This window comes from Neltuma alba, unplaced genomic scaffold (assembly GCF_004799145.2).
Source record: "Neltuma alba isolate B1F8T4 unplaced genomic scaffold, ASM479914v2 tig00004013_pilon, whole genome shotgun sequence".
NCBI classification, from domain to species: Eukaryota; Viridiplantae; Streptophyta; class Magnoliopsida; order Fabales; family Fabaceae; genus Neltuma; species Neltuma alba.
Genome location: NW_021633525.1, coordinates 31,155 through 44,862, shown reverse-complemented (window position 1 = coordinate 44,862; position 13,708 = coordinate 31,155). Strand labels below are relative to the sequence as shown.

Here is a 13,708-nt window from a genome sequence, read left to right as displayed (position 1 = left end):
TGGGTGGGGGAAAGAAAATGGCTCCCAATTCAATTTGCATATTTTCTTTTCAAAGTCACCAAGAGGGAATTGATTGACCAATGCATCATTGGGGTTTGAGTGTTGGAACAATCTACACTGAGTCCATTTCCTTTTTACCAACTTTGAGTTGGGGGGTGGGGGGTGGAAGATCCTAAAAAGATTACAAATTTGCTCTCATATTTTGATCTATTGGCATCTGTGAATGCCTGACTAGGTAAAATGTACACCTCTAAACTTCTCTTGAGCTCCCGTACCAATCCAAGTTTTTGATTTGGTAGGTCAAAGGCCAAAGGTCATAACTTCATTTGAACAATCACCAGAAGTCACTTACTTTATGCCAAGTAACTAACTATACAAATTTACATCGGACCATGTGATTACCAAATCAAGAAATCTGGTTTTTGCAAGGGAGCTGAAGTAGAGGAGATTCTAAGATGTACGATTTACAGTTGGGTAACAGATTAAGGAACAAAAATCAACAATGTACCAGCTGTGATTTGCCAAATGCCAGTTCAGATGCCACAAGCAAAGTTAGTAAAGTTAGTTCCCGGCAGCCGCATCATTTCTGAGCTGATCAACAGATGGAGGAAGCAAAAGCCTCAGCCTACTTCTGTACCTTGTGATTCTTTGTAACCGTTCTTCCCTTAATCTACAATCAGGACAATATAGTGAGACAACTCACACATGATATCATCTTCCTTCTAGTAAACGATGAGAACTAGATATCTGCTAGGGAAAAACGTCCTTCTAGCAGAATCCCCTTGGAATTGGGATCTCCAGTTTACCAATAGGAAAATCTAATTATCAATATATACAATGTATGGATGCGATATTTACAAACCGGGAACAATATCACTCATTTTTTATAAATTAAGTCCACATTGTGGGAATTAAGTGAAATTCTCCCCATTTTATGCCCCACGCAATATATGAGAAGTGTCCATTTTTAATTCAAACATAGAAATAGCAGCCGTTGCACCTATTTAAAGGCAAGCCTTTTCAGATGGACCTAACATTAGCAACCAAAATTTTCATCTCTTTAAAGTCTGCATGCATTAGCAGCAGAACACTTACACCCTGGAGTTTGTAAAAGCATTAACGGCCTTAAGTTACTCAAAAGGAAATTAAATTGCCAGAGACTAAATATTTAAAAAAAATGGTCTAAAAGAAAGGGAAGGGTGGGAACATGCATATGAAATCTAAAATATAACTAGGGAACTATAAAGGGAGAAGAATTACTATGAAGTCCCAAGAAAAAAAATAATTATCAAAAAGTTTCAATGACAAGTGAGAAACATTAGTATGTTGTCATTTTCTGTATTAGAAGTTGTCATTGCCTGTTATTCGGTTGTCAATGGAACTTTTTTAGCAAGTGTATTTCTTCTTTGTGACTTTACAACAATTCTCCCAACTATAACTCACAAAGTTGATGGGTTAGTAATGCATCTAATTAAAAGATTTTTGTTGAGACTCGACTTTCCATTTGCAACTAGCTTAAAGGGAGCACTAAGGGTAAAAGAATGATTTTTTTTCAGTCCAACGGGTCTAAAGGGCAACAGTCCATATGCAACTGATATCAGCATAGAAGTTGAACAGTCATTATGTCCATAAATCCAGACAAGTAAAAATTCACAAATATTTACATAAATATAAAAAACATGTTTATATATTGGTAAATATGTAAAAGCACACGAAATCCTTAATAGAATGATGCTGGACGATTGATTTACAATGTACGAAGCGAAACACCAAATGCTGCATTAATAGCGTGGTATTTTATAACACTGCTTTAATAAGCCCTTTTTTGTTCTCCTTATATATACCATCAGTGGGAAATGTTGCAGAAGAAACTCAATGGCATGTATTATAGAACCACTTATCATCCACCTTATCATCCACCAGGATCACAAAATCATTGCTAAACATAAGAATTTGGTGATTGATAATTAGTGAAATTAGATGGGCAAAGGCATCTTCATATGCGTGTGTGAGCGTGCACGCTAACTCTACCATGTAATGAGCCAAACATAAGACATAACTTGTTGATCAATAAACTAGAAGTTGAAAAGGAAAAAGCTTACCGTGCTCGAACCTTTTTAGCACGTTGGATATGCCCCTTCAATAGATCTTGTGAAGATAACTGTTCATTAATCTTCTCCTCCTGAAAATAGAAATGAGTAGGTACAACTCAGATGTTCAGAATAGTAAGATAAATTTCCGCATAAAATGTACGTAGAAGTTTTATTTCTGACACAAGCATAAACAAAATCTTCACAAGAACAGCAGTATCCTGCAATACACTACTGAAGAGACAGTAATTTTCCGTGTAAAAACTTTCCCTTTAACAAAATTTGAACTATTGATCATACGAAGTTAACCACATAAACCAACCTCTTCCTGCTTATCTCCGTCTTCATCTTCTTTGTTGTTTTCCATATAACCAGCCACCACCGATGCAGACAATGGTTTGGGAAGTACCTTCATGACATCCTCTTGTTGTAACTGCCCAGCATAGGTAAATATAACGTCAAAACATATTGACATCATATGAAGCATAATGCCCCATTTGGTATAGGGAAGTGTTTTTGAGGGAAGTGGAAGTAGAAATGGGAGTAAAAAAGGAAGAGTGAAAATGGAAGTGGGTTTAAAAATGTGTTTGGCATGCCTATGGAACTAATATACTATCTTTAATATTATTTATAATATGAGAAGACCAATATGACCTTGTCCCAAACAAAACCCCAGCCTTCACCAGATCTCAAAATTGACCGTCCATCACCACCTTCATGCCACCACCAGTGGCTGGTGGTCATCCAGAAATCAAGTAAAAACAAAATCAAAGACCAGGAATCAAGGAACCCTATTCCATCAGATTTGATGGAACTCACTTTGTTAAGGAACCCTCTTCGCGCAAACCAAACACAATTATGGGTTCCACTTCTACTTCCACTTTTTCCCCTCCAATGTCCTGCTACCAAGCGGGGCATGAAAGTAAACAATTAATCACCATGACCATAAGCCATTGGCCATAACACCCCTAACAGAACAATGACAAAATCACAGAGAAGAAAAGCATATTTGCCACATCTAAGTTGAGTCAGGAAACCACTCACAAGGACCATATGCAGAAAAACTTTTTACTTGTGATAAGCAGCGTTTGGTTAAATACTTAAAAACAGCTTTCTCTGAAGATAAGCTCGTTGAGGCATCAATTTTTTTTTTTTTTAAATAGAAGTCTCCCCAGCGCAGACTTAATGAGATTAATGATAGAGTCTTGTATAGCATTTATAACTTTGATTGTACACGAATTCAATGACGTAAATTGGCACTAGTTCATTCCATTTTTGTATACTGTCAAAGAATAGATAATGTGTCAAAGGAGAACCACCAATCCTGTAACTTGTTTTGACAATAAAACCTGAGAAATCTAGTAACGGCATATCCATTTAGTCAATATCACATGGCTGAGCTCTCAAGCAGATGCCGAATCATTATTGGAGGAAAATTTAAAAAAAAAAAAAAAAAGGCATAAACCAAACCTGGGTTTCTTCATTACACCATTCTTCAACCATGATCTACAAAGCGCATAGAGAGATGGATCCTCTGTAATTCTCACCTAAAGCAGTGAAACATCATTCAATTAGCACGATGTCGAAAAACACTATGACAGAAAGCCAAAATATTATCACATGCTATCAATTAAGGTGTTCAAAACTAAACCAGAAAATATTCCAATATTCCGGTTGGAGAATGAGATCAGGATTTGGAAATACATTAATGATTAGCATATGTAAATTGTAGATCATCAATGCATCATATAAAAGTAGAATAAGTCACATTATTACTCTACTATTATTGATGTGACTCATTGTTTTCACCAATCGATTTGCTTTTTCAACTTTGTGTTATTTTTTTAAATAAATGTATAAATCTCCATGCAAGTACAGGTGAATGAGGCAAATTATAAATTTTAGGTAGAGAAAATAACATTTTATTTAGGATTAGAATTGAAAAATTAATATTCTAAATCACTATGTTTTATTTGAATTATGCTCTCTTTAATTAGAACTGGAAGCAACTTTTTAATAACGATTCATGGCGTTCTATAAAAGCCTCTCCCTCATGTTCTCTCAGTTTCTTGCCCCTCCTTCCCCTCCCTCAGATTTCTTTCCTGTCTCCTCCTCCTCCCCCTTCATCTTGTGTCTTGTATCATTCAGTTCCCCATAAATCATTACGTAATTACTTTTGCACCCGCCACTTTCATAACAGAATGTATAAGGAAATATCAGGGTTTTCTGCTTGATCACGTTATAAAAACAAACTATTACTACAGTTCTATAATAATTATTCAGTTAGAATTTTGTTTGACCTGAAGATTTTTAAATCACTTTTCTTCAGCATCAGAATTTTAAGACCCATTATAATTGTGTTTTGCATACTAGTTCCCATCTCCCCTAAAGTAGTAAATCATTGATGTCTTGATCTAACATGCTCTTAATCTATGCTTCGTTTTTTCCAAACGTCCGTGTAATCAAGATCTCTATTCCTTCTTTGCCATACTTTCCCTTTCTACATGTTTGTCTCTACATTAAGTCTACACAAGTACAGCCTATTTTATTGTACTAACATAATGAGTTGTGACAAATAAATGAATGAAATATGATTTAGTATAAAAGAATAGCCAATCATCCCTATATTCTGACGCACTACACGGGCAAGAAGCATCTCCAGTTGAGCTACATATATCTAATAAAGACAAGAATCAAAACATGGAAAAACAAGCTGAAAACCTGATAAGAGGTCAATGGAAGATGGTATTTATTTGTGAGAGAGAGAGAGAGATAGAGAGAGCAGATGCCGTTGAAATTTGACAAGATTTTAGATATGTTGCAATCTATTGAGATTCATTACAGAACTTCCGATTATCACAAATCAAATATAAATGAACTCATTAGGATTCTTGTTCTAATCTGTCATGACTCCATAAAATCACTTTTAAAAAACTAATCCAAACAAAATATATAGCTTCTAAGATAAAATGCTAAAATATGAGTTCTCACTTTTCTATCTCTGACAAGGATAAAGGCATCTTCCTTGCTTCTTTCCCTAAATAACACAGCAAAGTAGTATCAATTTTACAGCATTACAAGAAGAAAAGATGACAGAAGGAAACTGTACACATAACGTCACTTGCATATAACCTGGTATCCTTATAGCCATTGGTAGACCGAGGAGCAACCTAAATCAAAACAGAGGAAAGGTTTTAAAATTCACTAATTTTTGGTACAGCAAAGCAAAATCTCAGCTTCATTGAAGAGTCTGGTGTAGAAGCTAAAAAGCTCAGAGAAGATATACATTCAAAGCATAATATTTTGACTGTGGCCACCCTCAACCTCATGCCAATTTGCAAGAGTAAAGTATATTTTTTTAGCATCTTCAAGTGAGCTATGCTTTGCAATCAGTTAACATAATTCAAAATCCTAAGGCATTAAGAAGCCACAGAAACTATAGTCCATTAAACTAAAAGCCGGATTATCATCAAACCTTCGGGTGTGCAGAAACCGGAACACCCTTAAAGGGGCCAGAGCCAGCCCCTCCAGCCAAACCGGGATGAGCATACTGCATATTGGGAGGCCTCGCCAAATGCAAGGGGTAACTCAGATGATAATCTAAATGAGGCGAACCCATGGGCCGAACACCAGGGGGAAACACCAGAGAATGAGGCGGTGGGTAAACACCGGGGTTCGCCACGGTGACCATCTGATCAGTGGATAAAGGTCGAGCCCCTTTGGGAATAAATCCACGGCCAGACGAGGCAACAGGGTAAAGAACACCCTGAGGCACAGAATCATGGGCTTTAGACAACTGAGAATTGGAATGAGGGTTTTGTGCCCTGATGGGAAGCGACTGTGCCGCGTAGAAGGGCTGAGACGGGTAAAGGTGAGAGTTATGGAGTTGTATGGGAGGAGGCTGAGAAAGCTGAGATATAGGTCTTGATAATGGCGGTGGACTCGTCAAAGGACGAGCTGGCGCCATTGTTGTCGCGGCTGCAACGGCGGGTACAGTCGTAGCGGCGGCGCTGGCGGTGGTGGAATTGGGATCTATGGCCATGGCGGGGGGGTTATTTGACGAGAGGTATGGAATTATTTGGAAAAGTTTCAAAATTGCATTGAGTTATGTCAAGTTTGCAGCAAGAGAGACTTGTAAAGAAGGAGAGCAGTGTTGACCTACCTTCTTCACACTAAAACCCTAAAAAGAAAAAACAAAAAAAGGAGGGAACGCAAATTGAAAAGAGGGAAAAGGTGACGAGTAACGACGATGATGGAAGGAAAAGAAATCTTGAAATTTGGCCTTCTCTGACCATAACCGACGGTTAAATTAGCAACCGATGTTTGAACTTTGAATCTTGAATTGAATTTGTTCAGTCAAGCCGTCAAGTAATTATACGTGAGTAAGTACTTGGATTAAATTTGATTTTAAATACTCCTCCGGTCCTAATTATAAGACCTAATTGACTTTTTTGAGGAGATTAGAAAGTAAGTTAAGTTGGTTATTTATAATAAATAAGTGTTGTCATTCCTAAAATATCCTTGCTAATTAAGTATATTGGCTAAAACTATCATTATTAGAAGGATTATCTTGGAAAAAAATGCATAAATATAATAAACAAAATGGATTGGGGTCTTATAATTAGGACCAAATAAAAAGTCAAATGGGGTCTTATAATAAGGATCGGAGGAGTACTTCCTTAATATAAAATTTAATTATTAAGTCGGTTTTAGTTTTAAATATATAAATCATTTCTTATATTTACCAATATTCTCTAAATTATCCTTCTAGATACTCCTTCAACTATAATCAAGCAGAAGAGGAAGATGGGGTATTAAGAAAAATGATTATGATATTTTAGAAAAAACCTATCACATTTCTTATAATTAACTAACTTATCTAAGTTTCTTAATCTAATCAAATTAGTTAAATGGTCTTATATTAAGGACCAAAGGAGTATTAAAATTTTAATTTATTTTAACTTTAAAATTTATAATTTTTCTTTAGCATATCTTATTAATGGTAAGAAGTCTTTATCAAAAAATAATTTTAATATACATTATTAAAGATAGCAATTTAGGAAAGTCTAACACACATTTATTACAAATAATTCACTTAATTAATTTTTTTAATATACTTAACATATAAGACATAAATGAAAACAACTAAACTAACTACTGTCCATTATATTAATTAAATTTTTTATCCTAATTAAGTTAGCATAATTAATACACAATTACCCTGTGAAACAATTATTATGGGTAGTCTGCAAAAAAAGAAAAAAAACATATTCATTGATTTTAACTATATTTTTTAGTTGTCTGATTTAATGATTTATTTATTATAAATAAGTTTAGAAAGAGTATCCAGATTAGTTAATGTTTTCACTATGAATATACCCCTAAATTTGTTAGAAACAATACATCTGACTCGAGTCACATCAAATACATGCCTTGGACAGTGTTTTTTTTTTTTTTGGAATAGGCCTTGTGTGGAAAAGGCTGCAAGCAAAAGATAATGGGCCAGGCTTGTAACAAAAAGGATAACGGGCCTGCCTTTTGCACTGAATGAGTTGGGCACAATGTTTTGTGACATCAATAAGCTTGCTCCAGCTGGTTCAGGTTTGCATGTCTAACCAAAAAACTCAGTTTGTATATTTGTGTTTTGGGCTGGATTGGGCTTCATCATAAAATATATGAATAATAGGCGTATCTCCGATCTTAGTTTTATCAAATTATTACTTCATCAAAAGATTACATATGAATAATGTGCGGATTTTATCAGTGAGCGATCTTTAAATATCTCTGTAAGTATTTTCTGAGTCTGAAGACATAATCTAACTCTGGTGAGCCTCTGAGATCTAACTCACTTAAATTTTTTTGTAACCAAAAAAAATTTTCCATTATTCGTTAGTCTCATAACATTTTTGTTTCAATTTTTAACTTTTTTGAGTCTCATAGAGTTATACTTGAGATATACGAGTATTATTTCAGTTCGTTGACATTTTCCTAGCTTTTTCCTTTTTACATTTAAAAAGGAACTTTTTCTTTTCTAAATTTATCATTTGTAATACAATTAAACATTAAATAAATTAATAACGAAATATTTTTATACACGTTATCAATTTTTTATTATTCTCAATAATCTAAAAATTAAAAATAACTAAACTTTAATTAAGGCCGATGCAAGAATCTTTTACTTTACACTTCGATAAATATTATAAAGACTTGAGTTTGAACCTTACTATAAATTATAAATATCTTTATAGTATGTAAATATTTTTGTAAGCAGCGTTTATTCAATTATAAGGTATGTCCTAACATTAAAGAGTTATCAAAAACCAATCCACGTAATTTTTATCGTAATTAAAAAAAAATAATGAACAACATACTAAAAAAAACATTATTATCTCCTAACTCAAATATAAGTCTTTTCTAAATGTTAGAATCCAAAATATCCATCTCTATATCATTAAATGATTGTTTTTAATAAATATCTTTATCCGCAAGTTTTTGTTTTTAAGTTAAAACCTGAGATGGTAAACAGTCTCACACTCTCACTCCATATAGAAGAGAATGCAAGTTTAAATTCTGAGAAGCATGTTTGTATGAACGACTTTAATCATAACGCTTTCGACCTAATTGAAATTAACCTCGAGCTCAAAATAATACAAAGATACTATGAATTATATTAAAAAATAAAAAAGAAATATTCACTATCAGGATTAAACTTGAAAGACTAATTTAAAACATTTTTTATGACAAAAACTAACTTTAACCAACTTTTTTAATATAAGTGGAGCAGATAATTATGACTTAAGCTTTAAAAAAAAATAGTATTTATAGATAATAACGTCAACTTGTAGTCAAATGTGACCTTTCAACACGTTTCGTTACGTTCTATGTGGCTTGATTGACTGCTTTACTCAACGAATTCTATGGTCTATATGGCTTTCACTTTGGTTGCTGTAAAGTCACATCATGTTTCAATAATATACCATAATATATAAATAAAAGGGTGTTTTTTAAATTTTATAAAATTATTTTTAAAAAGTTAATTAAAATACTTCTTAAGATATAAGGTACCATAATTTCACATTACTTATGTACTTTTTATATTTTTTATTAAAAGAATGATTTGATTCAAAATATAAATCCTTTGAAGAGTAATTAATACTTATTTATCAATTTTATCCTTATAATTATTGTTTAAATGCAACTTCTTTTTTTTGTTTTTTACAAACTTATTTAATATTGGCAGAGTTGGAAAAGAAAGTAATTTTAGACAAATTTAATGAGTAAGCTACCATTTTTTATCTTGATACCTTTAATGAGAAATTAGTTAGGACGTCTTGTATTGTGGACCAAACAGAGTTTTAAATATTTCAAACGTCATAATATTTCATTTAAAAGAAAAAAAAACCTTATAAGTCACAAGTCCCAGCTATTAACGTAAAATGACATCAATTAAACAGCTAAAAATATTTGAAGGCAACTTGCCTCATAGTTTCCCGTATTTTCTTTTAAATTCCTCAAAAATTATGTTTTTTATTTCCATGAAATCACACACAAAATGAGCGAAACTAACATTGTTATCGTCATTTTAAAAAAGAAAGAAAGAAGGAAACTTAGCAAAGAAAGTGGAAATGAAACGTGTTTAGGTATGAAGGTTAAAAAAAAAAAAAAAAGGTGGCTGGGTATTAATTTTCAATTACAAAACAAAATTAAAACTTGCCAGCATTGAAAATGAAGTGAGATAAAAAAAAATCTGGAAAAAAAAAGTACATTACATTCTCTAACTTTATATAAAATTTTAATTTGATCCCGTAATTCCATAAAGAATTTTTTCAGTCTTCGAGCCTTATTCTTTTTTTTTTTTACAACACAAAGATTATTAGTTTCAATTGACGACTTTTTTGTGTGACAATCATTATTATTTTAATAAATTAAATTCAATATATTAACATTTGCAAATATTTTGTCAAAATGTAAAATTTCAATATTGACAACTTTTGTCAATGAAATTCATGGCAACGGTGTTAAAGTTTTAAAACTAGAAAGTCATTTTATAAAATTAAGAAACCAAAATAAAACTTTATGGGAGTTAGATGACCAATAATGTACTTTTGCCAAATAAAAATAACATTTAATTTATAATTTTTTAAAATACCCAAAAAAAATAAATAACAAATTATTCAATAACAAATACAAGTTATAATAAACATAAACTAACTTCTTCTCAACTTTTTCTTTTCTACCAACAGACCGATACATGACCTAAAAGTAAAATATGTGGCATAGCAAAAGAACTAAAAACAGGTGAAAAGTGAAATAGAAAGGTGAAAATAAAAGCTGTTTAGACTAAACCACCATATTATCAAATCCTTATCATCAATGTGATTTTCCCTCGGTATAAGCACTAAGCAACCAAAGAAACATATATAAATCGATCTTAACTCGCAAATTGATATGCACTATACCACATACATTTATAATTTAACAGTAGATTAACAAAAATCATGTTTTATAATTAGATGTTAAAAAATAAAAAAATTAATCTTTTAATCCTTTAAATTATAACTCATGTAACAATGTATGTCTTGAAGCAACTTAGTCCCTAAACTTTTGATTCGTTTAAGACCTAGGCCCTGACATGTGAATTATTATATTTATATTTTTGTCTTTTGTCATTACAACTCATCTCCAATTATCATCCTAGCTGGCAAAAATGTATGACTCAAGGTCAACATCATATATGAAACAGCATACTAGTCAAACATGATTCAAAGACTACTGTTAATGCTAAAATCTATTGTGAGTTAAAATATTAGTTCAGCGACAAGCTATTCAAAAAGAAGCTTCTGATAATTTATGGTTAGTAATTAATTTATAAATCATAATTCAATGAAATCAATTTCATCCAGAATTTGGTCTTCTCACCTTTAATCTAATTAAACATGATCCTTGTAGATTTAGACATATTTTCAAACATGTCACTGAGCCATGATCAATTCTTATTATCCGCTAATGAATATGAACAAACGTATAGGAAAATGGCAATTTGTACCTTGGCTTTCTCTATTCTCTCACTAATGCATGACTATAGTATTACCACTCATTTAATGAAACACTTCAATTTTCATATGTATATGTATACCAAATAAGTTAGTATAAGGATATATTAATACTGAATTGAAATACATGTATGATTCACCAATTAAGTTAATGCCAGTCATTTAATGAATGTCATGTATTTGTATTAAATATTAATGAATATACTTAGGACCTTTCATAATTTGCAATATTTAGTTTAATGGAAACGATGGGAGGGGAGGGATAAGAAGATATATTAATATCTCTTCATTTGGCTTGGTTTCATTTTAAGGAGGGAAGAAATTTTAATTATCTCTCGGATCGTATTTTGGAGGAAATAAAAAAATAGTTAAAATTTATTTTTAGTCTTTTAATTTTATACAAAGTTTCATTTTAGTCCCTTGACTTTAAAAAGTAAATTTTTAGTCCTCTAACCTTGAAATTGTTAACAAAAAATAATAATATTGAACTCTTAAATATTAATAAAATATTATTAAATGCCAACATATTAAATTTAATTTTTAAAACAACCGTGATTGATAAAAAAGATCATCAATTAAAATAATAATTTTATAGTTAAAAGACTAAAAGTATACTTTTTAAAATTAAAGGATTACACTAAAATATTTTATAAAGTAAAATGATCAAATGCATATTTTAACAAAAAAAATTAGTTAAACAAATCTTCCCTCAAATCAAATGTGATGTTAATGTAAATTGTGTTCCTTTTTGACCCAAAAAAATATAGTAAATCAATGTCCCTTATTCATTGAGGGTCTTAAAATTCACTTCCATATTAAATCTAATATATTCTCAATATAACTATATCCTTTTACATGGTCATAGAGGCCACACACAAGCATATAATAAACTAAGTCTTACATTTAATTATATGATATCATTTTTTTTATAGTCATATGATATCATTTTTGTTTATAGCAAATGTAGGAAAAACCATTGTAAAGGCTTTGTTGTCACAATATTACCCTACCTACTCCTTTCCATGTAACATGTTCACATCGGAGAGACTATTATATGCACTATTACTCAATTAATCCAGTGATTTATCACACAAGTATACTGAGCTTCTATTGGGTTAGAAGCTAAAGGTAGTTGAAACCGTTCGCTCTTGTACCCTGGTTGCAAGGGAAAGAAGGATGAACAGAGACAAAGGAAGACTAAACACGTTCTACAATAGCGCCGGCGAAAAAAGAATTGAAGTTGTGATATATTTTTTTGATACTATATCGCAGAATCCCAAGTCATGGGTGCTTGTCGAGTGAACCACCTTGCCCCTTTCTCCTGGACAGCTGAACCATCATGGAGAAAAAGGAAGAAAGGTATTATCACAATTATTTTCATAGCATGTATCGTTACATTCTATTTGGCCAGCAAAATTATGAAGTATTTTAAGCTTTGAGTGTGTGAAATCTTGGAAGTTGATTACCTTGTATTTTCTGGCATAAAATTCATTTTTTTCCAGCGGAGGAGGAATTTTGCACGTCTTATTACCTTTCCTTGCCATCATGACTTGTGATTATTTACTTTTATTTATATATCATAAAAAATTATTAAAATTCCTAAAAATTTAGGTTCTAGCCTTTCCTTCATTTCACCTTGCTTACTTACTGGTGGCTTCTATTTCCATATAATAATCTTAGAATACAAGATGGCATTTTATCTTATTGTTTTCTTTGATAAAAAACATCAAATCTCTGTTTAACCTGGAATGTCATACGGTTCCTAAATTGAGATGTTGAATAGTAGGTGAAACTAAAATATATATATTTATTGTGGGTTGGGAATTTTAAAAATAACAAAATAATAAGTTAGCTTGGCACATATCTCTTAATATAAGATAGTTTGATGAATTAAATTGGCATTTGAGTCATGCTGGGTTTTAATTGATCTGTTTTGTTAAGGCAAGTTAATGGAAAAGAAAGCATTTATATTTGCATTATGAAATAATATTCGTAATAAAAAAATTTTGGTGAGCCACATGGTTGCTTCCAGTTGCGCCATGTGATTGTATTTGGTTAAACCATGTGGTCTCCTTCCCTACCGATGTATAATGGTTTTTTTTTTTTTTACCAGCAGATATATAATGGTTTTTAACGACTTTACTTTAAAATCTGATATATATATTTTAGTTTTAAAAATTAGAAAGTTTTACTTAATAATTTCAAAATTAAAAAAAAACTCACTTCAAAATCGTCCTAACCGAAATATTGGAGAACTCTTCGTAATTTATTTTTGTGTCACGTGATAATTAGACATTTGAATAATTTTCTTTTAAAATTTTTTATAATGATTACTTTACAATAAATGTATATATAGCCACTTTAGTTTATATTTTATTTTTAATAAATGAAAATCTCCAAATGATTGTCTTAAAAAATGCCCTAATCCTGGTATTCTCCTTTTTAATTAGAACCAAACATGACCCAAGTAAAATAAGCGCACGGAACCAAAAAAAAAAAAGGGTGAACAGATATAAAGAGAGTAAAATTGACGTGCACTATATGCCTCATAATTCTAATATATTA

At 31.5% G+C, this 13,708-nt stretch overlaps 1 protein-coding gene across 1 annotated transcript; it reads right to left on the bottom strand.

Annotated features, from left to right (window-relative positions):
* Positions 1-321: 321 nt before the first annotated feature.
* LOC114743406 (uncharacterized) lies at positions 322-6,328 on the bottom strand. Its single transcript, XM_028931616.1, has 8 exons — positions 5,566-6,328; positions 5,169-5,260; positions 5,082-5,127; positions 3,561-3,637; positions 2,910-3,012; positions 2,413-2,523; positions 2,103-2,182; positions 322-670 (listed from the first exon to the last, which is right to left on the bottom strand). Exons 1-8 carry the CDS (start codon positions 6,130-6,132, stop codon positions 562-564), a joined length of 1,185 nt encoding a protein of 394 aa, XP_028787449.1. The 5' UTR covers positions 6,133-6,328; the 3' UTR covers positions 322-561.
* Between the last annotated feature and the right edge of the window lie 7,380 nt (positions 6,329-13,708).